Here is a 24,142-nt window from a genome sequence, read left to right on the forward strand (position 1 = left end):
AATTGTTTTTCCGAGTCTTTGTTGCAAGAGGGATCCGCAGTAGTGTCCACCTAGTCCGCCATCTTGGCCCCCTCTCAAAAATTGCAATAACTTTTAACTTAATAACAGTTTTACTAACTTAAAACCAAAACTGAACCAAACCCACTGCTGTTGAGTTGATTCCGACTCATACGGACCCTATAGGACAGAGTAGAACTGCCCCATAGAGTTTCCAAGGAGCACCTGGTGGATTTGAAGTGCCAGTCTTTTGGTTAGCAGCAGTAGCACTTAACCACTATGCCACTAGGGTTTTACCAATGTAGGAACTATGAATTTACTAACATAGTTTTACTAACTTAGGAAAAAAGAAAGGATTTTTTTTTCAAGAAAGTCTGATTTTTGTCACAGACATTCATTAAGAATAGAGACATGTTGTTAAAGAATACTTCTAAATATATGTATGTGTATAGTCATGACTTTCATACAGATATAAAATAGATACATGTCAAAGATTTATTTAACTTTATTTTCAAAGTCTTTCACAATTTTGCCCCACAATTTCCTTGAAGAGACAAGCCACCAAATAAGATAAAGTGCAATCCCAATGCATAGTGTGGTTCAGCATATTTGTCATGGAAATTTTATTTAAGCAGCTTGCATTTCCTTTGTAATTTTTTTCCCAATCTATCATGTTTTTCTAATTTCATTGTAAAAAAGTTATTTCCAGACTTTATTAATTTAAGTAGGTAAATTATATATTCGTTTTAAGGGAAGTGTACGGTTATTTCTCAGTAGAAGTGATCTGTTAGGTAGAAGCGATCTCTCAGGTAAATGTATAGAGATGGGAGTTTAGCAGTGGTTATCGGGGGCTGGAGGGGATGGAAACTGGAATCTTTGTTTAGCTGGCACTGAGTTTCTGTCTATGGGGCTGGAAAATACAGCAGTGGATGTTGGTGATGGTTGCACAGCACAATTGGTGTAATGGGCTTCATTGAATTGTACAAGTGAAAACCATTGAATTGGGCAAATGTTGTGTCACCTGTATCTTTACAACAGTAAAAAAAAAAATGGTCTATTAAATATGTCTGGAGAGGTGAGTAATTTTATTTTGCTTTATATGAAGCACGATGCTTCAGGGATTCTTAATTCATAGGGATCCTATGATGGTGATGGCGCAGCAGTTAAAGGATCAACTGCCAACGGAAAATTGGTGATTCAAAACCACTGGCAGCTCCATGGGAGAAAGATGTGGCAGTCTGTTTCTGTAGAAATTTACAGCCTTGGCAACCCTGTGGGGTCACTATGAGTCAGAACTGACTTGTTGACGGTGGGTTTGAGTGTTTTTTTTTTTTTTTTGGTGTGATTATAGAAAGGAATCCTGGTGGCATAGTGGTTGCAAAGCAGCTAACTGAAAGATCAGCAGTTCGAACCCACCAGCCGCTCAGTGGGAGAAAGATGTAGCAGTCGGCTTCTGTAAAGATTTGCAGCCTTTGAAACCCTATGGGGCAGGTCTCCTAGTAACTGTAGGGTCACTGGGAGTTGGACTTGACTTAATGGGAATGGGTTTGGTTTGCTTTTTTGTTATGGTTATCAATGTAAAACAAAAGATGGAAATGAATATTTTGTGCATTTTTTCCATATTTACACCAAAGAAATAGAAATACTCAGTTGAATCAGAGTTAAAGTATCCAATGGTGGAAATTTGAGCTGAGGAAAATTTTCTTCATCTAAAAATAGTAAACTTTCATGGCCACGCATGACATAAATCACTGATTGATTGGATTTAGAGAATCCAAAAATAACCTATCCATGTGAAATAACAATACTGCTGAAGTTTATAAGGCACTTATTCTGTTAGCAGATAGAATGATATGTTGATTCAGGGCTAGCAACTGTTTTCCATATGATACATGTCACTATTTCTCACCACTCTTATTCCCTAGGCATTTGCCTTTACTTATGGTAAAAGCGTTTTAGAAAAAGGATGAATGGCATTTCTTCTAAAAGCAACCCAAAGCAACTTGCTCTTGGGATTGTGAAAGTTTGTACTAGCTTGAGCGTAGTTTAAAGGACATGTAGAACGAAATTTGAATAATTTGGCAAAGAGGAACATGTCAGCTCTTTTAAAAATGGTAAGAGTTTAGCTCCTTGACCCCATCAAAAAGAATTATATGTAGTCTGATGGGCTGAGCTTTGGGCATATGTAGAACTGCCTGTTGGCCTGGTAAAGCAAACAGGTGCATTATATTACTAACTCTATTCAAGGGCACACCAAAAGTAAAACCTTTGAATAATTTACTAATAGTAACATTTGTACTATCTTTATGATTTCAATAACTCACCGTTTTAAAGTTCCTCCCAACCTACAGATCTTAACCAGCTGACGTTCCATTTTGTGCTTTCTGTAACTTACGATAAAGAAGAGTTGAAAGCTACTTATCTATTCTGGAGTAAAAAATTTAAAGCCAGAGAACAATCAGTAGTATTTCTCAATTTTTTTTTTTTTATTGTGAAAAGAAAGATCATATAGCTGACATCTTTTCTTCTGAAAACAGATTTTAGTATTTGGGCCCAAAAGCTAAAAAATTGATTTTTTTTTTAACTAAAAACTTTTTTTTTAATGGACACTTTAAACTTTTCTGTTTTCAGTGAAGAGTTTCAACCATTTGATTTTACCTTAGAAAACCAAAAAGACCGTTTTTCTTATGTCTTCTTTAAATATCAGAGACTGCGTGTTCTAATTTTGAACGACTGCAGGAATGTTATTTCCCTCTTGGGTACATGGAATATTTGAATTTTTACTGTTGCTGTCCTCTCTGCCCTTCTGGAATTTCAGATCTAAGGCTTTTCACATTTATGTTGCTTCTTTGATATAGCCTTGAGAAGCCAAATCCAATAACTTATGAAATTGAAAATAATCGAATTAAATCCTAAAAGTAAGTGCCAGTTTATACTTAAATTATAAATTCCAAGACTGAATATCTCTGATTTTCTGATTTTTCAGAAGTAGATCACCAGGCCTTTCTTATGAGGCACCTTTTGGTTAGCAGCCAAGTGAGTTAATCATTTGCACCACCCAGAGACTCTGGAGTAAATACTACAGATCATCTAATTCAGTGCCCTCTTACCCCTTCATTCCATCCCAAGAGAGGAAGTGACATACCCCATATTAAAAAGGATGCCATCTGACCCCGGGGGTAAACTCTTCACTACAGAGCCTATCGCTCATATGATAGGAATTTAAGTTTTAATCAGATTGTCATCGTTGTTGGTTGCTGTCAAGTCACCTCTGACCATAGTGACCTCATGACTGAGTAGAACTGTCCCATTGGGTTTTCTTTTCTGTAATCTTTATGGGAGCAGATCACCAAATCTTTCTCCAGCGGAACCACTGGGTGGGTTCGAAAGCCAACCTTTTGGTTAACAGTTGAGTGCTTTACCATTGTTCCACCAGGGCTGCTTTTCCCTCAGATTATCAGACAATTTTCAAGAGTTGCTCGTGCTAAAAAGGCTTCAAATTGTGACTTTATTTTAAAAACGAAAATGTTTTTAAATTTTGTTTTGCTCAATTTCAGCTTTTAAAACAAACTTCTTTTTTAGAACAGCTTTTGACTTACAGAATTATTGCAAAGGTAGTACAAAGAAATTCCTGTCTACTCCACAACCAGTTTCAGCTATTATTAATACCTTGTATTCGTATGGTACATTTGTCACAATTAACAAACCAATATAGATACCTTATAGATAGCTTATTAGTAGCCAAAGTCCATACTTCATTCAGATTTGCTCAACTTTTCCCTAACATCCTTTTTCGGTTCCAAGATCCCATCCAAGATACCATGTTGTGTTTAGTTGGCAGTGTCTTCTTAGGATTCACTTGGTTGTGATAGTTTCTCAGACTTCCCTTGGCTTTGATGACCTCAGCAGTTTTGAGGAGTACAGGTCAGGCATTTTGTAGAATGGTGCTCAATTGGGATTTGTCTGATATTTTTCTCATAATTAGACTGGGATAATGTATTTTTAGGAGGAAGGCCACAGAGGTAAAGTGCTTCCAGTGCTATTTTCATCGCATCATATCAAGGATAATATTAACAATATGACTTACAGCTGTTGATGTTTAACCTAGATCACCTGACTTGAGGTAGTGTTTATCAGGTTTCTCCACTGTGAAACTAGCTCTTTTCTCCCTTTCCATATTGTACTCTTTGGAAGAAAATCCAAAGAGGAGTACAGAGCTATGTTCCCCCTCAAAAATGGAGTATATACTCAAATTATTTGAAGATTTTCTGCATGGGAGACTTATCTATTCTCCCTCATTTATTTATTCCACTGTTTATTTTTTTATCAGTATAGACTTATATTTATTTTTGTGCTTTGGTTAATAATCCAGTAGTCGTTTATTTATTTATTTCATTGCTCGAATTGCTCTTGCTCTTGCCATTGGGAGCCCTTTCAGTTGGCTCCCTTATCCCCATGACATACCCTCATTCATTTCTATTTTTTGGGATCAGTTTCTTACTTTCTGGCTCATCTTGTATATTTCCTGCCACAGTCCTAGAATCAGTTTCTCTAAGGAGCCCTGGTTCCTTTCATTGCAAAATGATATTAGAGACCATGATCTGTGCAGGGTGCTTCTAGGCCTTCCCAGCTGCCAGAGCAGGGAGACGTGTGTATAGGAAACTGTGTGTATACACATATCTATAAATATTGCTATGTATAAACATCTCTCTATATATTAAGCTACACCTGAGTTCATAGTGATGTCTCCAGCCCTAATCCATTACCACATGGACCATTCAGCCTCTTTGCCTTGCTTATCTTATAAGCTCCCATTTCAATAGGGAAACACTTGCCTCCCACCATCTGCCACTCATTTATTTCATTATTCAATGCCAGTTTATGGATGTCTGACTTATGGGCAACTCCTACTTGCCCTTTAACGTTATGTAAGTTTGCCCTCACTTTGAAAAGATTGAACCAACCCCTACTCACAACAAATTCGGCATCACAATCACGTTCACTTGCTGCACGTGCGGCTTATAAATAATTGAAAAGGCTTCAAGCCTTTTTGGCACTCAAACCAAAAAACCAAACGCATTGCTGTCAAGTTGATTCCGACTCATAGCAACCCTACAGGGCACAGTAAAAGTGCCTCATAGAGTTTCCAAGGAGCACCTGGTGGATTCAAACTGCCGACCTTTTGGTTAGCAGCTGTAGCTCTTAACCACTAGCCACCAGGGTTTCCTTTCTGGCATTCAAAGTAAGGCTAACTAAAAAACATATGCACACGTTTTGATTTACCTACAGATTCCTAAAGACACAAGAAAGGATCTTGCTCATAACTTAGGCAGTGCCTGTATAGTGGTTTCAGAAATGTTAATCTATGTTCCCATGGATTTATCTATTAGAGTACAGTCTCATGTGCAGTTTCTCTTTGCCTTTTCTCTTGTAGACTCAATTATTTCCAAAGTTACTTAGGTCAGTACCTATTCCGTCACTCATTTTTGTGAGATTGTTTCATGTATGGGCAATCCACATAGATTATTTTTTCACATTTTGCACTCAATCCTGAAATTCCCCTAATCTCCTAAATTATTTTTTAATTTGAAGACATTAAGGTTACTGTTTGTGCTGTAAGTTCCGACAAATGCTTACTGCCTTGTATTCATAGAGAATAGTTTCGCTACTCTAAAATATCCCCTGCATTTCACCTATTTACTCTCAACCCCTGTCCCTGAACTACTGGAAAATTATGCTTTTTTGAAACTCTAAACTGGAAATGAACATGACAATCAAGGGATGAAAGATAGGATGTTTCTCTCATACAGGAATTGTTCCAAGATATTTAATATTTAGTGATGTCACGTTTCTTAGAGGTCAGGTTTCATGGACCTTTATTTTTATCCTATTAAGTATTTGTCTGAAACAAAATAAAGCCAAAAAAAAAAATCTCAAGTTGGAAGAAAAGATCATTGAAAGGGGGGAGAAGATGATGAGTGATTCTGACAGAGGTCAAAAGAGTGAAAGGATGGGTTATACTGATTTTATGTAAGACTAATAATTTCTAAAATATGTTTGAAAATTTTTTCCTGAGTCATGGTTCAAGAAATTATATATATTCCTTTAGAATAAAATAGATAAAAACTTAGAAAAATTATATCTATATATAATTTTTAAAATTTTCACCTATTTTATTCTAAAGGAGACCTATTCTTCCTCCCTTTTCCCTTTCTACCCTCCCTCCTCCTCTTTCTTTTTTATCTACTACACTGTTTTTTACAGTGTAAGTCCCCATTTTGTGTACTAGGTACTAGAAATGCATTCCAGGACCTTCCACATTATTTCTGAGGCAGAAAGATTTGAAAAGATCATTGTTGCTGTTCGGAGCCATCGAGTCAGCTCCAATTTGTAGCAATCTTATATGTATAATAGCAGAACTAAATGACCTGGTCCTGTGCCATCCTTCAATCATTGCTATGTTTGAGCCTATCACTGCAGCCACTGTGTCAGTCTATCTCACTGAGGAACTAATTCTTTTTTGAATGCTGTTAGAGTTTGTTTTATGTATCTTGGAGCCTGGTCATTGGGTGCATAAATATTTAATATGGTTATATCCACCTGGTATGTTGTCCCTTTAATCATTATATAGTATCCTTCCTTATCTTTTGTGGTGGATTTAACTTTAAAGTCTATTTTGTCAGAAATTAGTATTGCCACTCCTGCCCTTTTTGATTGTTGTTTGCTTGATATATTTTTTCCCATCCTTTGAGTTTTAGTTTGTTTGTGTCTCTAAGTCTAAGGTGTGCCTCTTGTAGACAGCATATAGGCGGATCATGTCTTTTATTCCATTCTGCCACTTTCTGTCGGTCTATTGGTGCATTTAGTCTGTTTACACTCAGCATAATTACAGATAGGTATGAGTTTTAGTGCTGTCATTTTGATGTCTTTGTGTGTCATTGACAGCTTCTTTTTTCCCACTTAATTTTTTGTGCCAAGTAGTTTATATACTTGTCTTTTCCTCTTATTTGTTGTTGTTGATTTTGTTTCTGCTGAATCTCTATTTTTGTCTTTTATTTTGATGAGTAGGATTGTTAGTCTCCTTTGTGGTTTCCTTAATATTTATCCCTATTTTTCTAAGTTGAAACATAACTTTTATTTCTTTATATTACCTTGTCTTCCTCTCCATATGAAAAATCTATGACTACATTTCTTAATCCTTCTTTATTGTAATGTTGTCCTCTTTTACATAATGACATCGCTGTTTCCCTGTTTGGAACATTTTTTTTTATATTGATTTATTTTTGTGATTTCCCTGTCTGGGTTGACATCTCATTGCTCTGTCCACTGTTCTAGTCTTGGGTTGATATCTGATATTATTGGTTTTCTAACCTGAGAACTCCCTTTAGTATTTCTCATAGTTTGGGTTTGGTTTTTACAAATTCCCTAAACTCCTGCTTATCTGGAAATGTCCTAATTTCACCTTCATATTTGAGAGACAGTTTTGCTGGATATATGATTCTTGGCAGGCAATTTTTTTCCTTCAATGCTTTATATAATTCATCCCACTGTCTTCTTGCCTGCATGGTTTCTGCTGAGTAGTCTGAGCTTATTCTTATTGACTTTCCTTTGTAGGTGACTTTTCCTTTATCCCTAGCTGCTCTTAAAATTCTCTCTTTGTCTTTGGTTTTGGCAAGTTTGATTATAATATGTCCTGGTGACTTTCTTTTAAGATCTACCTTATGTGGAGTTCAATGAGCGTCTTGGATAGATATCTTCTCATCTTTCACAGTATCAGGGAAGTTTTCTGCCAACAAATCTTCAATAATTCTGTCTGTATTTTCTGTTATCCCTCCCTGTTCTGGTACTCCAATCATTCACAGATTATTTCTCTTGATAGAGTCCCACATGATTCTTAGGGTTTCTTTATTTTTTTTACTTCTTTTGTCTGATTTTTCTTCAAATATATTGGTGCCAAGTGCTTTATCTTCAAGGTCCCCAATTCTGCCTTCCGCTTGCTCTATTCTGCTCCTCTGACTTTCCACTGAGTTGTCTAATTCTGTAATTTTATTGTTAATCTTCTGAATTTCTGATTGCTTTCTCTCTATGGATTCTCACAGCTTATTAAATTTTTCATTATGTTCTTGAATAACCTTTTTAATTTCTTCAACTGCTTTATCTGTGTGTTCCTTGGTTTCTTCTGTGTATTGCCTGATCTCCTTCCCGATCTCATTCCTGATGTCTTGAAGAGTTCTGTATATTAATCTTTTGTATTCTACATCCAGTAATTCCAGGAAGGCACCTTCATCCAGAAGATCTCTTGATTATTTGTTTTGAGAGCTTGTTGAAGTGATCGTGGCTGTTTCTCTATGTGATTTGATATTCACTGTTGTCTCCAAGCCATCTATAAGTTATTGTATTAATTAATTTTGTTTGCTTACTCTATTCTAGCTTCTTGCTTTGTTTTGTTTTCCTATGTCCAAATAGGTTGCTTGAGTGAGCTAGCATGACTGTTTCCACATTTGAAGCTCTAACATCCTGTCACCAGATGGCTAGAGCTGTTACCAGGTATACGAGGCCAGGAGTCCATTTACTTTTCTTGTATGGATTCAGCTCAGGTGCCCAGGTAGTTGATTATCAAGTGTGTGGTACAGGCTCTGTCCTAGAGTCTTAGAGGGGCAGGGGTGATTGATGTAGGTACTTGTATCTGGTTGCAGCAGGGGGTCACGCTCTGCACAAGGCAGAGGGCTAACAGCCACCCCCCGAGTGTCTGTGAGAAAGCATGTCCCTGTTCCTAGAGCGCACAGGTCAGTGGGTTCTGCAGACAGACCATGGGCACCCAATACTTTAAGTTGTAAGTTCTGGGAGATACCATTTATCCTTGGACCCCTGTCATGGGTGACTGGGTGACCTGAGTGGAGCCACCAGTCCTTAGCCCCCGATATGGATAGGTGAGGACCCTGTTTAATAGGGAAAGTGGTATCATACATCAAACACTCACCTCTCCAATGCACAGCTGAAGCAGTTGCAGTCTGCTGACAAGGGCCTATTCTCCTGAAACAGACCCATACAGGTCCAAGCAGGGGGGAAAGGTATTGAAAGTCCACCAACTGTTTATGCCTGGACAGGAGCCACTTTTGTCCTGAGCTCCCCCGGTTAGTAGAGCTGACAGATTACCTTTTCCCCAGTTGTGAATTTATTTCTTCTCTGAGGCCGAGAGAATGGCTCAGAGCATGCAGCAGGACCCATCTCAGGCCCAGAGAAATCAACAGCCACTGAAGCTGGGCTAGAGGAACGGTAAAATATGCGCAAATACTTAGCTTTTGCCGAGAGTGCTGTTCTTCTCTGGTTCCAGAGTGTGAGTAGGCTGTGCAACTGGCTGTTTCTCACTGAGGAAACTCTGGCCAGAACGCTACTACCAGCCTGCCACAGTTGCTTCCGGGAATGGTGCCTGAGGTTTCCTGGTGATTCAGGTCTGGCAACTCCTCTCCACTTCTGAACCATCTCTCCCTCCCCCACCACTCAGTCCACTTTCTGACTCTGCCTTTGATGTTCAGTGCTCCTAGCTTGTCAAAAATATAATTGTTTTACTTGTTTTTTTCGGGTCTTTGTTGTAAGAGGGTTCACTGGAAGCATCTGACTACTCCACCATCTTGGCCTTGCCTGAGCTAATTCTTTTTTGCTGATCCTTTCCTTTACCAAGCATGATGTCCTTCTCTAGCAATTGGCACTCCTGATGATGTGTCCAAAGTAAGAGAGACGAGGTTTCTCCATCTTTGCTTCTAAGAAGGATTCTGGCTGTACTTCCTCCAGGACAGATTTGTTTGTTCTTCTGGCAGTCCACAGTATATTCAATATTCTTTGCCAACACCACAATTCCAGTGTGTCAGTCCTTCTGTTTTCCTTTTTTATGTTCAGGCTTTCATATGCATATGAAGTGATAAAAAAGATCATGGCTTGGATCACGTGCACCTTAATCATCAAAGCGACATCTTTGCTTTTTAACACTTTAAAAAGATCCTTTGCGGCAGATTTGCCTAATAAAATACATTGTTTGATTTCTCAGCTGCTGCTTCTGAGGGCATTGATTACTGATCTAAGAATGAAATCCCTGACTACTTCAATTTCTTTGCCTCTATCATGATATTGTTTATTGGTCCAGTTGTAAGGATTTTTGTTTTATGTTCATATGTAACTGCTAGTGAGAGCTGTAGTCTTTTACCTTCAAATTACTATTTAGTAATTTTTATATTGCTATAGTAGTGATATAAAAGAATAAGTGATTGACTCTGCCTTGTAGCATGAGGGAAAGCTTCCAGTAGAGGTGACACTTGAGCCTTGGAAGAGAAGTAGAAATGTGTGAGACAGATAAATATATAGAAAGCATTCAAGGAAAAAACTTTAAACATGTGGAAATATATTGATGATATCAGAGAGTATGACAAAAATCGAGGGGCTGCCTATTATTTATAGTTGGAGTAGAAGTGTTGGTCAAGGTAGGATGTGAATGGGAATGAGGCTCCCTTTCAGGCCAGACCTTTATGAATCATGAAGCCCCTTGAATTTAGATTTTATCCTGGGAATAATGAGAGAACTACTCAAGGATTTTGGGTAAAGCTCACTCTGGTAGGGAACCAGTGGGGAGAATTAGAGAGGGAGGAAACTTGATCCTGAAAGACTTCATAATCGGGAACCATTAACTAGTCACTGTCAGATTGATCCCAACTCGTGGTGACCCCATGTGTTTCAAAGTAAAACAGTGACCCTTATGGTTTTTGATAACTGATATTTCAGAAGTAGATCACTAGGCCTTTCTTCTGAGGCACCTTTAGACAGACTCAAACCTCCAACCTTTCAGTTAAGAGGCAAGCATATTAAGTGTTTGTACCACTCAGGGGCTCTGGCAGATTTCATGGATGGCTGTGTCAGAAAGAGGGGTGATGAGGATCTGCTTCAGGCTAGTGACAGAAGGCAGAGAGAAATAAGGAAGCCTATGAGAAATAGCTTAACAAAAATAAGGAAGTAAGAAGAGGAAGGAGGCAGAAAAGTAGTACTGAAGGGTAAAATGGAAGATGCCCTCTAAATCCTTCTAAGCTTTATTCTCATTAAAGAGAATTTGAAACCTTCATGGCAAGGAGGAACATTTTGTGCAATTTTATATTGAATTTTTCATCAATGCATTTCCAAGAATGAGTGCCAGAGTTTCCATAAAAATATTAATTCAAGAAGGAACATAGATATTTCCTCTTATTAAGACTCTAAATTTTATTAACAGAACATAAAAATAAAATGAGTCCAGAGTTTGTGCCATGTCAATGATACAAAAAATAATTTAAACTTGGAGATCTTTTATGTTGTGGGAATATTCTTACTACAGGTTTTAAATATACCGTTCATGGAGATATTGTATGTTTACAATATCAATCTAGAGTTTCATCTAAAATAATTTTATTCTTTGGCAGGATGAATCCTTAAAGCAACTGCAAGTAGTTCATCAACCATGGATCTTGCCAAGTGACACAGAAAGTGAAGGAGTAGAAACAGAACAAGATAAACGTGAGTAGACCCTGCTGTTTATTGGCAAATCCCTTTTAGCCAAAGGAAATCCACAATAAAAGCATTTCATAACATTAAAAAAAAAAAAAACCTCTGCAAAAAACAGGCTCAATTAAGTACAACATATAAAAATACACAATACTCAGTCTATAAATATTGATTCAATGACATTTTAATTGTGGTGCTGAGGCCCCTAAACTAACTTACTTTTCAGCGTAGTGCCTGTAAAGATGGCATTACTCTTCCTGAAGTCCAGCGTAGAATACCCAATTTAAATGTGAATCTTTTACACATACTTTAGAACTGTATCAGTGACAACTTGTGATCATTAAAAAAAAAAAAAATTGCAAAATGCATTAGGACTGAGTATTATATATGAAATTATATTACTGATTAAATGAGTAAATACCCGCCACCACCCAGTGCCGTCGAGTAGATTCCGACTCGTAGTGACATATCTAAAAACTGTTCTAGGTTCACAAATCAAATTAATATTATAATAGTATTTATGAAAACAGAAAATACAGCTCTTGATATTTGTCTCTCGGTTGAAATTGTGACAAGAATGGACTACTGTACTAGGGCATGGCTCAGTGCATGCTCTCCAGGGGCTAAATGGCATTGTCAGACATAGGGTTAAGCAATTGAGAGGAGAGGTTAGTGTCTGACTTAATATATACGGAAATAACATCAAAATTTTAAGTAAGAAGATATAATTTTTTTTTTAAACCAATGGTAGCCTGTAGAAAGAAATAAAAATTGTATGTGATAATGTAGCCCTCATGATAATAGGCTAAACTGTAGCCACCAGAGATACCTAATACGTTACACAGGAAGCACTATGATTCTGTAGCCTGGGAGATTCAGGAAATTACTCTTCCAAGGTTGAAAGTCATTTAAAAATATTCTCATCCCAGTTCCATACCTGCTGGCTTATGTAGCCAGAGGGAGCACAGCCAAGAGAGGGAAATGAGAGTCAGAGTGTTCAGGTTAGAGAAGGAGGCACAGAGCCGAAGAATCACGCAGGCAGCACATTCATAATACAGTAAAAAACTCAGTAACATTCTACAGGTTCTATTGGAGGGAAACAACAGTTTCCATACAAACCAACCGATAAAGCCTCAGCACTTAGATGATAGGTTGAGCAAGTACAAAAGCCAAGAATGTATTTTGGAGGATCCTTAATGGTAGAAATTCTAAATAAGAGAAGAGAATCCCACAAATCTGAAAGAATTAATAGTGACCCAAACTTTAATGAAAAAACACACACACACACACACTTAAATATGCATAAATTCTCATTCTGGACTTTGAGTGTAATCATTTTCACTAAATTCTTTTGAGACGTTCATAAATTTTGTTTAAAAAACAAAACAAAAAAAAACCCTTCAAGGTACTATGTGTGTGCTGTATAAACACAGTTTATGTAATTGAGCTAGCATTACTCTGTTAAGTTCACCCCACAGGTACCCGACATGGGCAAAACTAGATTAACAACGTTCTTATAGTTTTTTATAGAATGCAGTGTGTGTTAATTGTACTAGAATGTGCAATATCTTATAATGAACTAAAACTTAAAAAAAGGAGAGAAAAGAATTGATCAAAATAATATATTGTATCCAATTCCAAATTCAAACTTACTTTCTTTTCCTCAAATCCTTATGGGTCCAATCAGTTTTAAGACTGGAAAACATGACTTAATGCCAACAAGGAAAAAATCCCTAGAACTTTCTTTTGATCTTTGTAATTTAATACAGATTTACTTTCTTCATATGTTTTCACAAGATTTTGACATTAATTTGTAATCATCTCTTCCTCCACAAGAGTGCAAATTCTGTGAAAGAAAGCATCTCTTTTCTTCATTGTATTTGGAAACATAATAAACTCTCAGTTAATATTGGAAGAATCAATAAATGAGTGAATGAATGAATAGATATCTCTAATACTCTCCAGTTTCTTCAGCAGGACTGTTGGAAATTTAAAACAAATAAAATAAATAATAATTGTGATTGTTAATAGTTGCCCTAAAATTATTTATAGCTTTATTAAAATTTTAATATTCAATGTATAGTTTAGCCATGGGTCTTATCAAAGCGTCCATCAATCACTCTAAAGAAGGCCATTCTTGAACTCTGCTAACCATAGACATAGAACCAAAAATACTTGCTCTCAGCAATGGTTGTACTTGGAGGTGAACCGTGACAATGGCAAATTGTTTGAAATAAAATCAGGTTTTAAAAATAAGTAGGTGGTAATAGCAGCCATCTGGAAATGGAATGCAAGCCAGCATTGTAGCCAAGTTCATAGCTCAGAGATGCAAATACTTTTCAATAATGGCCTCCAACAGCCAGGTGCTGGGACATGTGCAAGGTGGAGACACTGAAGGCATTGGCATCTTATCTATTCATTCATTGACTCAGTGTGTGTGGTTTGTAGAAGAGCCGGCAGGATAGGTATAGATATGTAGAGATCATCCACCTGGAAAGATATGTGTATTATATGTAGATATCTTCTACCTCTTCTTTTTCTCAGTGGAAGGAAATAAATGACAATAATCTATGTGAACCCAGCATCTGATTTAGAGCCTAGAGGCTCATATATTACATATTTATGAGTGAAGATTGAAGCAGAACAAGATTCATCATCCCAACAGAAAACACCTGTTTCTTGACTCAACTTTCTATAAATTATACCTAGGTTATTTTATAGAATTCTGTAATTTCTCCTGAGAGAAAATTATTATGGCAGAAAGTTTCCAAATAATGTCATGATCTTCGATTGGTATGTATTTCTTATTGTATCATTTAAAAATAAGATTGAGCTCAAATAAATTTTATAAATGATCATCTCTTAGGAAAAAGTCTGTCTTGAACAATTAAATGGGAAACTTTATAAACAAAATAAGCAGAACCCTTAATTAGCTTATCTTTTTTTTTCTTTGCTTTAGGAAAGTATAAATCATAAGTTTAAAAAACTCTTGTCAAGAGTGTGTTTGTTTTTAATCTTTCAAACTATGATCAGAAGTTGCTAAATAAATCAAACCACAGATATTTGAATCTCCAGAGATACTTGTTTAATATTCATGTCCCTGGACTGTACTTCAGACCTACTGAATCAGTCTCTGTGCATGGAACTCTCAATTCTGCATTTTTAATAAGTTCCTCAGGTGATTTTTGGCTTCTTCTTAAGATTGAGAACTACTGGGATGGGAAGTCCAATGAATTGGGAGGTTGTGTTTTTTAAATTGGTTTGATAGTGTTGCTAGACTTTGGATCTTGTTTCTGTAAGCCTCTTCCCTGATCAAAAATTAAGTTTGGGTATAAAGATTAATGACACGTGGTCGCTGCCCTCAAAGAGACTAACATGTAAGCAAGTAATGACACATTACAACATACTCCATAACAGAGTATGCATTAAAGCATTACCAGTAAGTGATTAATTGTATGTAGGATGGGCTGTCAGAGTGAATGAAGGCGGAAAAGTGAAGTAAATACGTGTGCAGAAAAATTAGGGGTGAGTCTGTCAGTCAATGGATTCAACACCTACAAAGATGCAAAGTCACATTATAGCTAGACACACGGCTGATTAAATCAATCCACCCAGCCCCCTCAAACTCTCAAACTACAATCGTGCTTTTTTTTCTTTTACAGCCAAGCTAAACAACCAAACAAAAAAATCAAGCCAAATACCTAAACTAAAGACATAAGTGCCCCAAATAAAAAAATAAGAGCCAGAGTTATAAGTGAGAACAAATGCTGTGGTGATCTATTATGGCTTCAGACTTGGATCTAGGTCCTAGGTCCTGTGTCCTGAGGTCTTAATATATATGAGGATAAGAGTTTTGGTCCTGGGCTGGCTTAAGACAGGGAAACTGAATTATTGGCATTATATAAATCCTGACATCTAGAGGAGCTGCATCAGGTATGAAATGCAACCAAATTACCTGTACTCTCCAAATATAGAAAATAACAAGAAATTTTGCTATTTGTACAAGACTTTTTGCTATCTGCATGTGCTTTGGACATGTTGTCAGGAGAGACCAGTCCCTGGAGAAGGACACCATGCTTGGTAAAGTGGAGGGTCAGCAAAAAAGAGGAAGACCTTCAATGACATGGATTGACACAGTGGCTGCAACAATGGGCTCAAACATAGCAATGATTGTGAGGGTGGTGCAGGACTGGGCAGTGTTTTGTCTGCTGTACATAGGGTTGCTATGAGTTGGGACTGACTTGATAGCACCTAACAACAGCAGCAACAGGGTTCTGGATGAAAAAATATAAAGTTATCCACGAGAAATTACACTACCAGATCTGTATTTGGCGATTGATTCTAAGCTTAAGCTACCTGTATGGCATAACCCTTTACTGTCAAGTCGATTCCAACTCAAAGCGACACTATAGGACAGGATAGAACTGCACCCATAGGGTTTCCAAGGAGTGGCTGGTGAATTCGAACTGCCAACCTTTTGATTAGAAGCCAATCTCTTAACCTCTGTGCCACCAGGTCTCCATATGGTATAGAAACTCCAAATTATAGTGAAAATTGGCCAGCATCATTAAAATCCATAGTGTTCTCTCAGATGTAAATGTACACATACCATTTAATATCATGTGGTAAATACCATGAACATGATTTATTACTCTTGTTATCCTCCATCATTTGACCAAGGCAGTGTTTGCTAGTTTCTCCCCTCTACTTTTTTTCACACCTTTTCATACTCTACTCTTTGGAAGCAGGTCACTAAGTCCAGCCCACATTCAAGGAATATGTCATCCCATGGCCTGCTGGCTTCTATGGTTTCTGATGAGAAGTCAGCTGTTAATCTTATTGAGGTGCCTGTGTATATTATGAGTTATTTTTCTCATGCTGCTCTCAAGATTATTTCTTTGTCTTTTACTTTAGAAAGATTGACTATAATGTGTAGGTGTGAATTTCTTTAAATTTATCCTACTTGACGTTTGCTGAGCATCTTTATATGTAGACTAAGTTTTTCATCAAATTTGAGAAATTTCTAGCTGTTATTTCTTCAAATATTCTTTCTGCCTCTTTCTCTCAATCCCTCCTTCTTGGACTCCTATTTTGTGTGTATTGGTGTGTTTCATGGTTCCCTACAGCTCTTTGAGGGTCTGTTCATTTTTCTTCATTCTTTTTTCTTTCTGTTTCTCAGATTAACCTGTCTCAATTATCCTATCTTTCAGCTCAATGATTCTTTCTGATGCCAACTCAAATATGCTCTTGTGTCCCCTAGTGAATTTTTCATTTTGACTACAGAAATCATACCCCCACCCAAGGTAATTGTTGCTGCTATTTGTTGTTTCTGTTATTGATGTTGCATTTGTTTAGTGACTTTCTTGGGTTAATTCTGTAAAGTCTGTATTATTTATTGTACACAGCCACTGAAGTCTGCTCAGTTAGCTTAGTAGTCAACAAATGACTGGACATGATGTCAAGTCACACCATCAGCACTCCAGCAGTTTAAACTCTACTTGTGCAGAGCCTAGGTCAGCCAGAGGTGAGAGATAGGGCCTTCTCAGGTCTTTCCCAGGCAGGCATACAGCCCTGCACATATATATGGCTTTCTGGATCCCCAGAGCTGTGTCAACTTTAAAAGCCCCCTATGGACATTTCATTAATCAGATTTTCTTTTTATTTTTTAGGCTAGTCTCTTGTTTGCCCCAAGTGGTATTGCTGTTTCAAGCAGCTGCTGTACAAAACAATTGCCCCGATTACTTTTAGCAAATGTCTAAGGACATGATTTCTCACTTGGTGAGCTCTGATTTAGGTTAAATAGAGACAAACCCTGTAAATGGGGATTTTCCAGGGAGCTCACAGATAGGTCAAATAGTAACAAACCCATTCTTTCCCCTCCAGTGGCTGTTAGTCTGCTAGTATTCACAGCTATGACTGTTGTGAGGCTGGTGATTTTCAAAGCTATTGAAGAGCTGGAAAGAAAGGGGTAAGAATAGAGCAAGTGAATAGGCCATATAGCTCATTGTGTTTATTAAGATTCATCCATTTTTTCCTTGAATAAATGCTCTCTGGATTGTTACCAGCCTTTATTAATTTCCAGAGATCCAAAATGTTGATTTTGACAATATTTGCCAGTATTCTCATTACTTTTATGGAGAAGACTTTTGGAAATTCTTACACCACCTTTCTGGAAGTGCTTTTGCCTTCCTATTTTTCTTTCTTTTATCAGTCTGGTTTTCTCTTTGAGAATTAGGAATATGATATTTGCATAACGGGTTCTGGAACCATAGAATATCTACTTGTTTGAGTCCTAGTTTCATGTAAAGCTATTAAAAATGACTCTGTGGTAAAGAAGTTTTGGGAAACTCTACATATCATTATACTTGAGAGACTCTCAAGTGTAAGACACACCATTGATTTAACAAGAGCTTTTTTTTTTCAAAGGAAGTAAAATAGCCCTACAATTTTAAATGAACAGATCAAGGGTAATCAGCATTCTGCTTTAAAATGAGGAAAAATACTGTCCATTGGTGGACCTGAGGAAATGCTATGAAGTCTCTTCTGAAAGATTTACATAGTAAAGTCACTGAGAAGTCCTGCAGCAGTCAAATCTCCTTGACTGTGTTTAGCTCAGTATTTTTGTGTGTTTACTTGAGTTCTTTTGCAGAATGCCCATTAACTTCCATTTGAAGAATATCTATAATGTGCAGAATGCCTATTAATTTCTGGAAGAACAAGTGTTCTGGGCTTTTATAAAGTGCTAATGTAATCTAATCCTCTCAATCTCCATCTTCTCAATTTAGAGATGGAGAAATCAGTGCTCCTAGATTATAGGTTTGTCCATGCCATTTAGTTAGTGGCAGAGGCAGGACTAGAACTAGGTCTTCTGATTGAGCCCAGTACTGTTTTACCCCAGTTGCCCAATTCTTCACACATGATCTCCCCATCCCCTTTACCAGGCGCAATACAACTTATGCTGTGACTCTTGAGAGTAGAATTGCTTGGGTCATTAGTTAGGGCTATGAATTCTACTGTCCACCAAGTGTGTACCCAGGGTTTCACATTGAAAAAAAAAAGTTCTTTGTTCTTCTTAAGGTAATGGTCTTCCAAGATTTACTACCATAGCTAATTATCTCTCTGGATCCAAGATAAGTTACTAACACCTTGCACAGTCAAGGGGTGGAAGGCTATATGGGGAAACAGTGGACTGTAGAAAACATAAAGACCAGAATGAGTTGATAGCCAATTATGTCAGACAGGTGTCAGGACTTTATGAGACTTGGAATCTTCAGGATTTCAGAAGTATTAGGGTTGTGGGGTCAGAAATAGGAACTGGGAGATAAGTGAGGCAGAGCTTTAGTGGTACATTGCTCTTATTTCAAGTTCAGTTGTGTCATCCCACAAATATTTGTAGGATATATAGACTCTGGAAATATTTAGTAATAAAACATTAATAGTAATACAGTAAAAATAGCAGAGGAATAGTTAAGATATCTATGTAAAAAAGACAAAAACTTCTAGCACATTGTATTAGGTTCTTTCTATAGATCAAAAGAAATTTTGGCAATTTTTTAATCTCACTTTCTTACTTTCAATCTTCTATGAGTGTTCAAAAAATTTTAAAGCTTCTTCTAAAAAGTTCAGGCTATCTGAACTCATAAAAAACTCATATCAGGTGATAAATCCTCTAAGTTAGGTATATCACATGTGCATATTTGGCGTCTGTTATTGTCAAAAATATTTTAGGATTAGTCTTTAATCAATAAATATAAAACTGAATTAAAATAATTATTGCTGATTACTTGTTAGAAGGAACGATTCTAAAACCAAATTGCAATTTTTCATTATAATACCAATTGTAGAGAATTATTTTGATTAGATTTTTTTTTTTTTTTTAATTTCTGGAGACCAAACAACCTCTGAATCATTTGTGCGATTTTTTTTTTTAAATAATATTTTGTGTTTTAGGTGAAAGTTTACACAGCAAATTAAGTTCCTCCTTAACAATTTTTATACATATTGTTCCATGCCATTTTTTAGAATTTTTACAACGTGTCAGCATTCTTATTATCTCCTTTCTGTTCTGTTTCCATTGATTTAGTGTCCCTTTCCCTCCTTGCTTCCTCATCTTCGCTTTTGGGTAAATGTTGTCCATTTGATCTCATATAGTTAATTTTTAAGATAGCACAATACTCACAGGCGATATTGGTTATTTTACAAGTCAATCTGTTATTTGGCTGAGAGGTGACCTGCAGAAATAGCTTCAATTCCAAGTTCAAAGGGCATCTTAGGGTGATAGTCTTGGTGGAGTTTCCTCTAGTCTCTATTGATCCAGTAAATCTAGCCTTTTTTAGGAATTTAAATTTTGTTCTACATTTTTCTTCCAGTCTGTCTGGGACCTTCTATTGTGTCACTGGTCAGAACAGTCAGTAGTAGTAGCTGGGCACCATCTAGTTCTTCTGGTCTTAGGATAGAAAAGGCCTTGGTTCATGTAGGCTATTAGTCCTGTGGACTAGTTTTTCTTTGAGTCATTGATTTCATTCATTCTCTTTTGCTCCAGATGAAGAGAGAGCAAGAGTTGTATCTTAGATGGCCACTCGCAAGCTTTTTAAGAACCTAGACACTATTCAACAAACTAGGATGTAGACCATTACCTTTGTGAATTATGTTATGCCAATTGACTAAGTTGTCCCCTGAGACTATGGTCCTAAGCCTTTTAATCCACTTATCTAATCCCATGGGTTGTTTGGCTATGTCTAGAAAGCCTCCCTAACTGTGCCCCCTATGTGGTTTGTTATATATGCAGCACACACAAACATGTATATGCATGTGCTTACAAATACACCTATACATGCACATGACTTTATTTGCGTACGCCTTCCCATACACATACATGCATCCATATCTACCTACATAACCAAATACATATTTTTTGGTTGTTTTTTCTGTTGCAAAGTTGTGTATGTTACAGCATTTGCTGAAATTGTCCCTTTTGCTTGTGTACTTCTTAGTGTCAAGTTGTGCTGATTTCACCCATATTTGGTATTGCCTTTGCCATCACCAAAATTAACAAGTGTCTATTACCTACAAAGTGATTCCCCTTCCCTTTCCCTCCCACCCCTGGTAACCATCAAAAAACTTTGCTTTCTGTTTGTATATCTGTTCTTGATATTTTATAGTGGTGGGACCATGAAGTATTTGTCTTTTTGTGATTGACGTATTTCATTCAGCATAATGTCCTCCACATTAATCCATGTTATGTTTCATGAGCTCCTCATTAGTCTTTATAGTTGCATAGTATTCTGTTTTATGTATGCACCATAACTTGTTTTTCCATTCATCTGTTGATGGGCACATAGGTTTTTTTTTTTTTTCATCTTCTTATAGTGAATAATGCTGCAATGAACATAGGTGTGCATGTGTCTGTTTGCACTACTGCTATTAGATCTCTAGGGTATATACCTAGGAGTGGGGTTGCTTGATCATAAGGTATTTCTATTTCTAGCTTTCTGAGGGAGCACCATACTGTTTTCCATAGTGGGTGTACCATTTTACATTCCCACCAACAACATATAAGAGTTCCAGTCTCCCCACAACCTCACCAGCATTTGTTGTTTTTTTGACCGTTGCCATTTTTGCAGGAGTGAGATGGTATCTCACTGTAGTTTTGATTTGCATCTTTCTAATGGCCAGTGATCATGAGCGTCTTTTCATGTATTCGTTGACCACCTGAATGCCCTCTTTGGTGAGGTGTCTCTTCATGTCCTTTGCCCATTTTATAATTGGATTTTTTGTTATTGGCTTGATAAAATTTCCTATTTGTTTTAGAGATTAGACCCTTGTCAGATATGTCATTGCCTAAGTTTTTTCCCAGTCTACAGGTTCTCTTTTCACTCTCTGGGTAAAGCCTTGTGATGAGTATAAGTATTTAATGTTAGGAGGTCCCAGTTATCTAATTTATCTTTTGTTGTTTGTGCATTTTTAAGTTTGTTTGATAGGCTATTTATGCCAAGAATTAGGGCCCATAGTTTTAACCCTGTTATCTTCCAGAAACTTTATAATAATTTTAGCTTTGACATTTAGATCTTTGATCCATTTTGAGTTAATTTTTGTGCATGGTGTGAGGTATGGATCCTGCTTCATTTTTCTGCATATGGATATCCAGTTTTGTCGGCACCATTTTGATAAGAGATTGTTTCTTCCCCACTGAATGGACTTTGACACTTTGCTGAAGATCAGTGGCCTATAGATGAATGGATTTACTTCTGGATTCCCAGTTCTGTTCCATTGGTGTATGTGTCTGCCATTGAACCAGGACCATGCTGTTTTGATTACTGTGGCTGTATAGTAAGGTCTGATATCGGGAAATGTGACACCTCCTATTTTGTCCTTCTCCAATATTGCTTATGCTATTTGGGGCCTCTTTCCTTTCCATCTAAAATTAGAGATTAGTTTTTCCATTTCATTAAAGAATGTTGTTGAGATTTGGGTTGGGGTTGCATTATATTTGTGGATCACTCTGGGTAATATTGACATTTTCACAATGCTGTCTTCCAATCTATGAGCATAGGATATTTTTCCATTTACGTAGATCTCCTTTAGTTTCTTGAGGTAGTGATTTCTGGTTTTTCTTATATAAGTCTTTACATCCCTAGTTGGGTTTATTCCTAGGTATTTTATCCTTTCGGGGGCTATTGTAAATTGTATTGTTTTCTTGATTTCCTTTTCAGAGTCCTCCTTGTCAGTGTACAGAAACCCAACTAATTTTTGTGTGTTGATGTTATACCCTGCCACTTTGCTGAATCCTTCTATTAGTTCCAATAACTCTCTTGTGGAATCTCTGGGATATTCTATGTATAGGATAATGTCATCTGTGAACAAGGACAGTTTTTTTTACTTCCTTTTCCAATTTGGATGCCCTTTATTTCCTTTTCTTGCCTATTGCACTAGCTAGGACTTCCAGTACAATATTGAATAAGAGTGGTGATAAAGGGCATGTTCATCCCATTCCCATTCTCAAGGGGAAGGCTCTCAATCTTTCTCCATTCAAAGTAGTATTGTCTTTTGGTTTTACATACATGCCCTTAATTATGTTGAAGAATTTCCCTTCAATTCCTATTTTGCTGAGAATTTTAATCAGGAAAGTGTCTTGAATTTTATCAAATGCCGTTTCTGTGTTGATTGAGATGATCATGTGATTCTTTTCCTTTGTTTTATTTATGTAGAGAATTATGTTGATTTTCTAATGTTGAACCAACCTTGCATCGCTGGTATGAATCCCGCTTGATCATGATGTGGTAATTTTTTGATATGTTGTTGAATTCTGTTGGCTAGAATTTTATTGAGAATTTTTGTGTATATATTCATGAGGGATATTTGTTTGTAATTTTCTTTTTTAGTGATGTCTTTGTGTGGCTTTGGTATCAGGGTTTGCTGGCTTCATAGAATGAATTAGGGAGTATTCCTTACTTTTTTCTGTTCTGGAATAGTTTGAGTAGAATTGGTGTCAACTCTTCTCTGAATGTTTGGTAGAATTCTCCAGTGAAGCAGTCTAGGATGGGGCTTTTTTGTTGCTGTTGGGAGGTTTTTTTTATGACTTCTTCAATTTATTCTTTTGTTATGGGTCTGTTCAAATTTTCTACCTCTATTTGTGTTGTAATGCGTTTCTAGAAATTTCTCCAATGTTTTCATATTTGTTGGAGAACAATTTTTTATAATATTCTATTATGATCCTTTTATCTCAGTTGTTTCTGTTGTAATGTCACACACATTTCATTTCTTATTTTGGTAATTTGCCTCTTCTCATTATTTTCCTTTGTCAGTTTGGCCAGTGATTTGATCTTCTCAAAGAACTAACTTCTAGTCTTGTTGATTCTTTTTATTGTTTATCTGTTTTCTATTTCATTTATTTCTGCTCTGATCTTTATTATTTCCTTTCTCCTGGTGACTGTGCAATTCTTTTGCTACCCCTTTTCTGTTTGTTCAAGTTGTACAGTTAAGCTATTGATTTTGGCCCTTTCTTCTTTTTTGATATGTGCATTTGTTGCTATAAATTCTCCTCTGGACACTGTTTTTATTGTGTGCCAAAGGCTGTGTTGTGTTTTCATTCTCATTTGATCATAGGTATTTTAAAATTTCACTTTAAACTTCTTCTATTACAAAATAGTTTTTAAATAGGTTGTTTTTTCAGTTTTCATGTATTTAATTTTTTCCTTGTTCTTTCTGTTATTGATTTCTAATTTTATAGTGTTATGGTCAGAGAAAATGCTTTGTACTATTTTGGTGTTTTTGAGTTTATTGAGACTTGCTCTGCAGCCTAAAATATGGTCTATTTTGGAGAATGATCCATGTGCATTGGAGAAGAATGTGTGTTGTATTGCTATTGGGTGCTGAGTTCTGTATATATTTATGAGGTCAAGTTGGTTGTTTGTATTGTTTAGATTTCCTGTATCTTCGTTGAGTTTGTTTGTAGTTGTTCTGTCTATCATGAAAAGTGGTGTGTTAAACTCTCCTACTATTATTGTAAAAATATTTTTCAATTCTGTTAGAGTTTTTTTTATGTATTTTGGAGCTCTATCATTGGATGCATAAATATTTATTATGACCTTTCAATCATTCTTGAAATCCATTATTTTAATCC

At 36.6% G+C, this 24,142-nt stretch overlaps 1 protein-coding gene across 1 annotated transcript in view; it reads left to right on the plus strand.

Annotated features, from left to right (window-relative positions):
- The window catches only part of C14H8orf34 (chromosome 14 C8orf34 homolog), a 515,144-nt gene that overhangs the window by 476,924 nt on the left and 14,078 nt on the right, over positions 1-24,142 (plus strand). Inside the window, 1 exon segment of the mRNA XM_064267783.1 lies at positions 11,439-11,532. Within this exon segment, the coding sequence (XP_064123853.1) occupies positions 11,439-11,532 (94 nt within the window).

Source organism: Loxodonta africana, chromosome 14 (genome assembly GCF_030014295.1).
Source record: "Loxodonta africana isolate mLoxAfr1 chromosome 14, mLoxAfr1.hap2, whole genome shotgun sequence".
Classification (NCBI taxonomy): domain Eukaryota; kingdom Metazoa; phylum Chordata; class Mammalia; order Proboscidea; family Elephantidae; genus Loxodonta; species Loxodonta africana.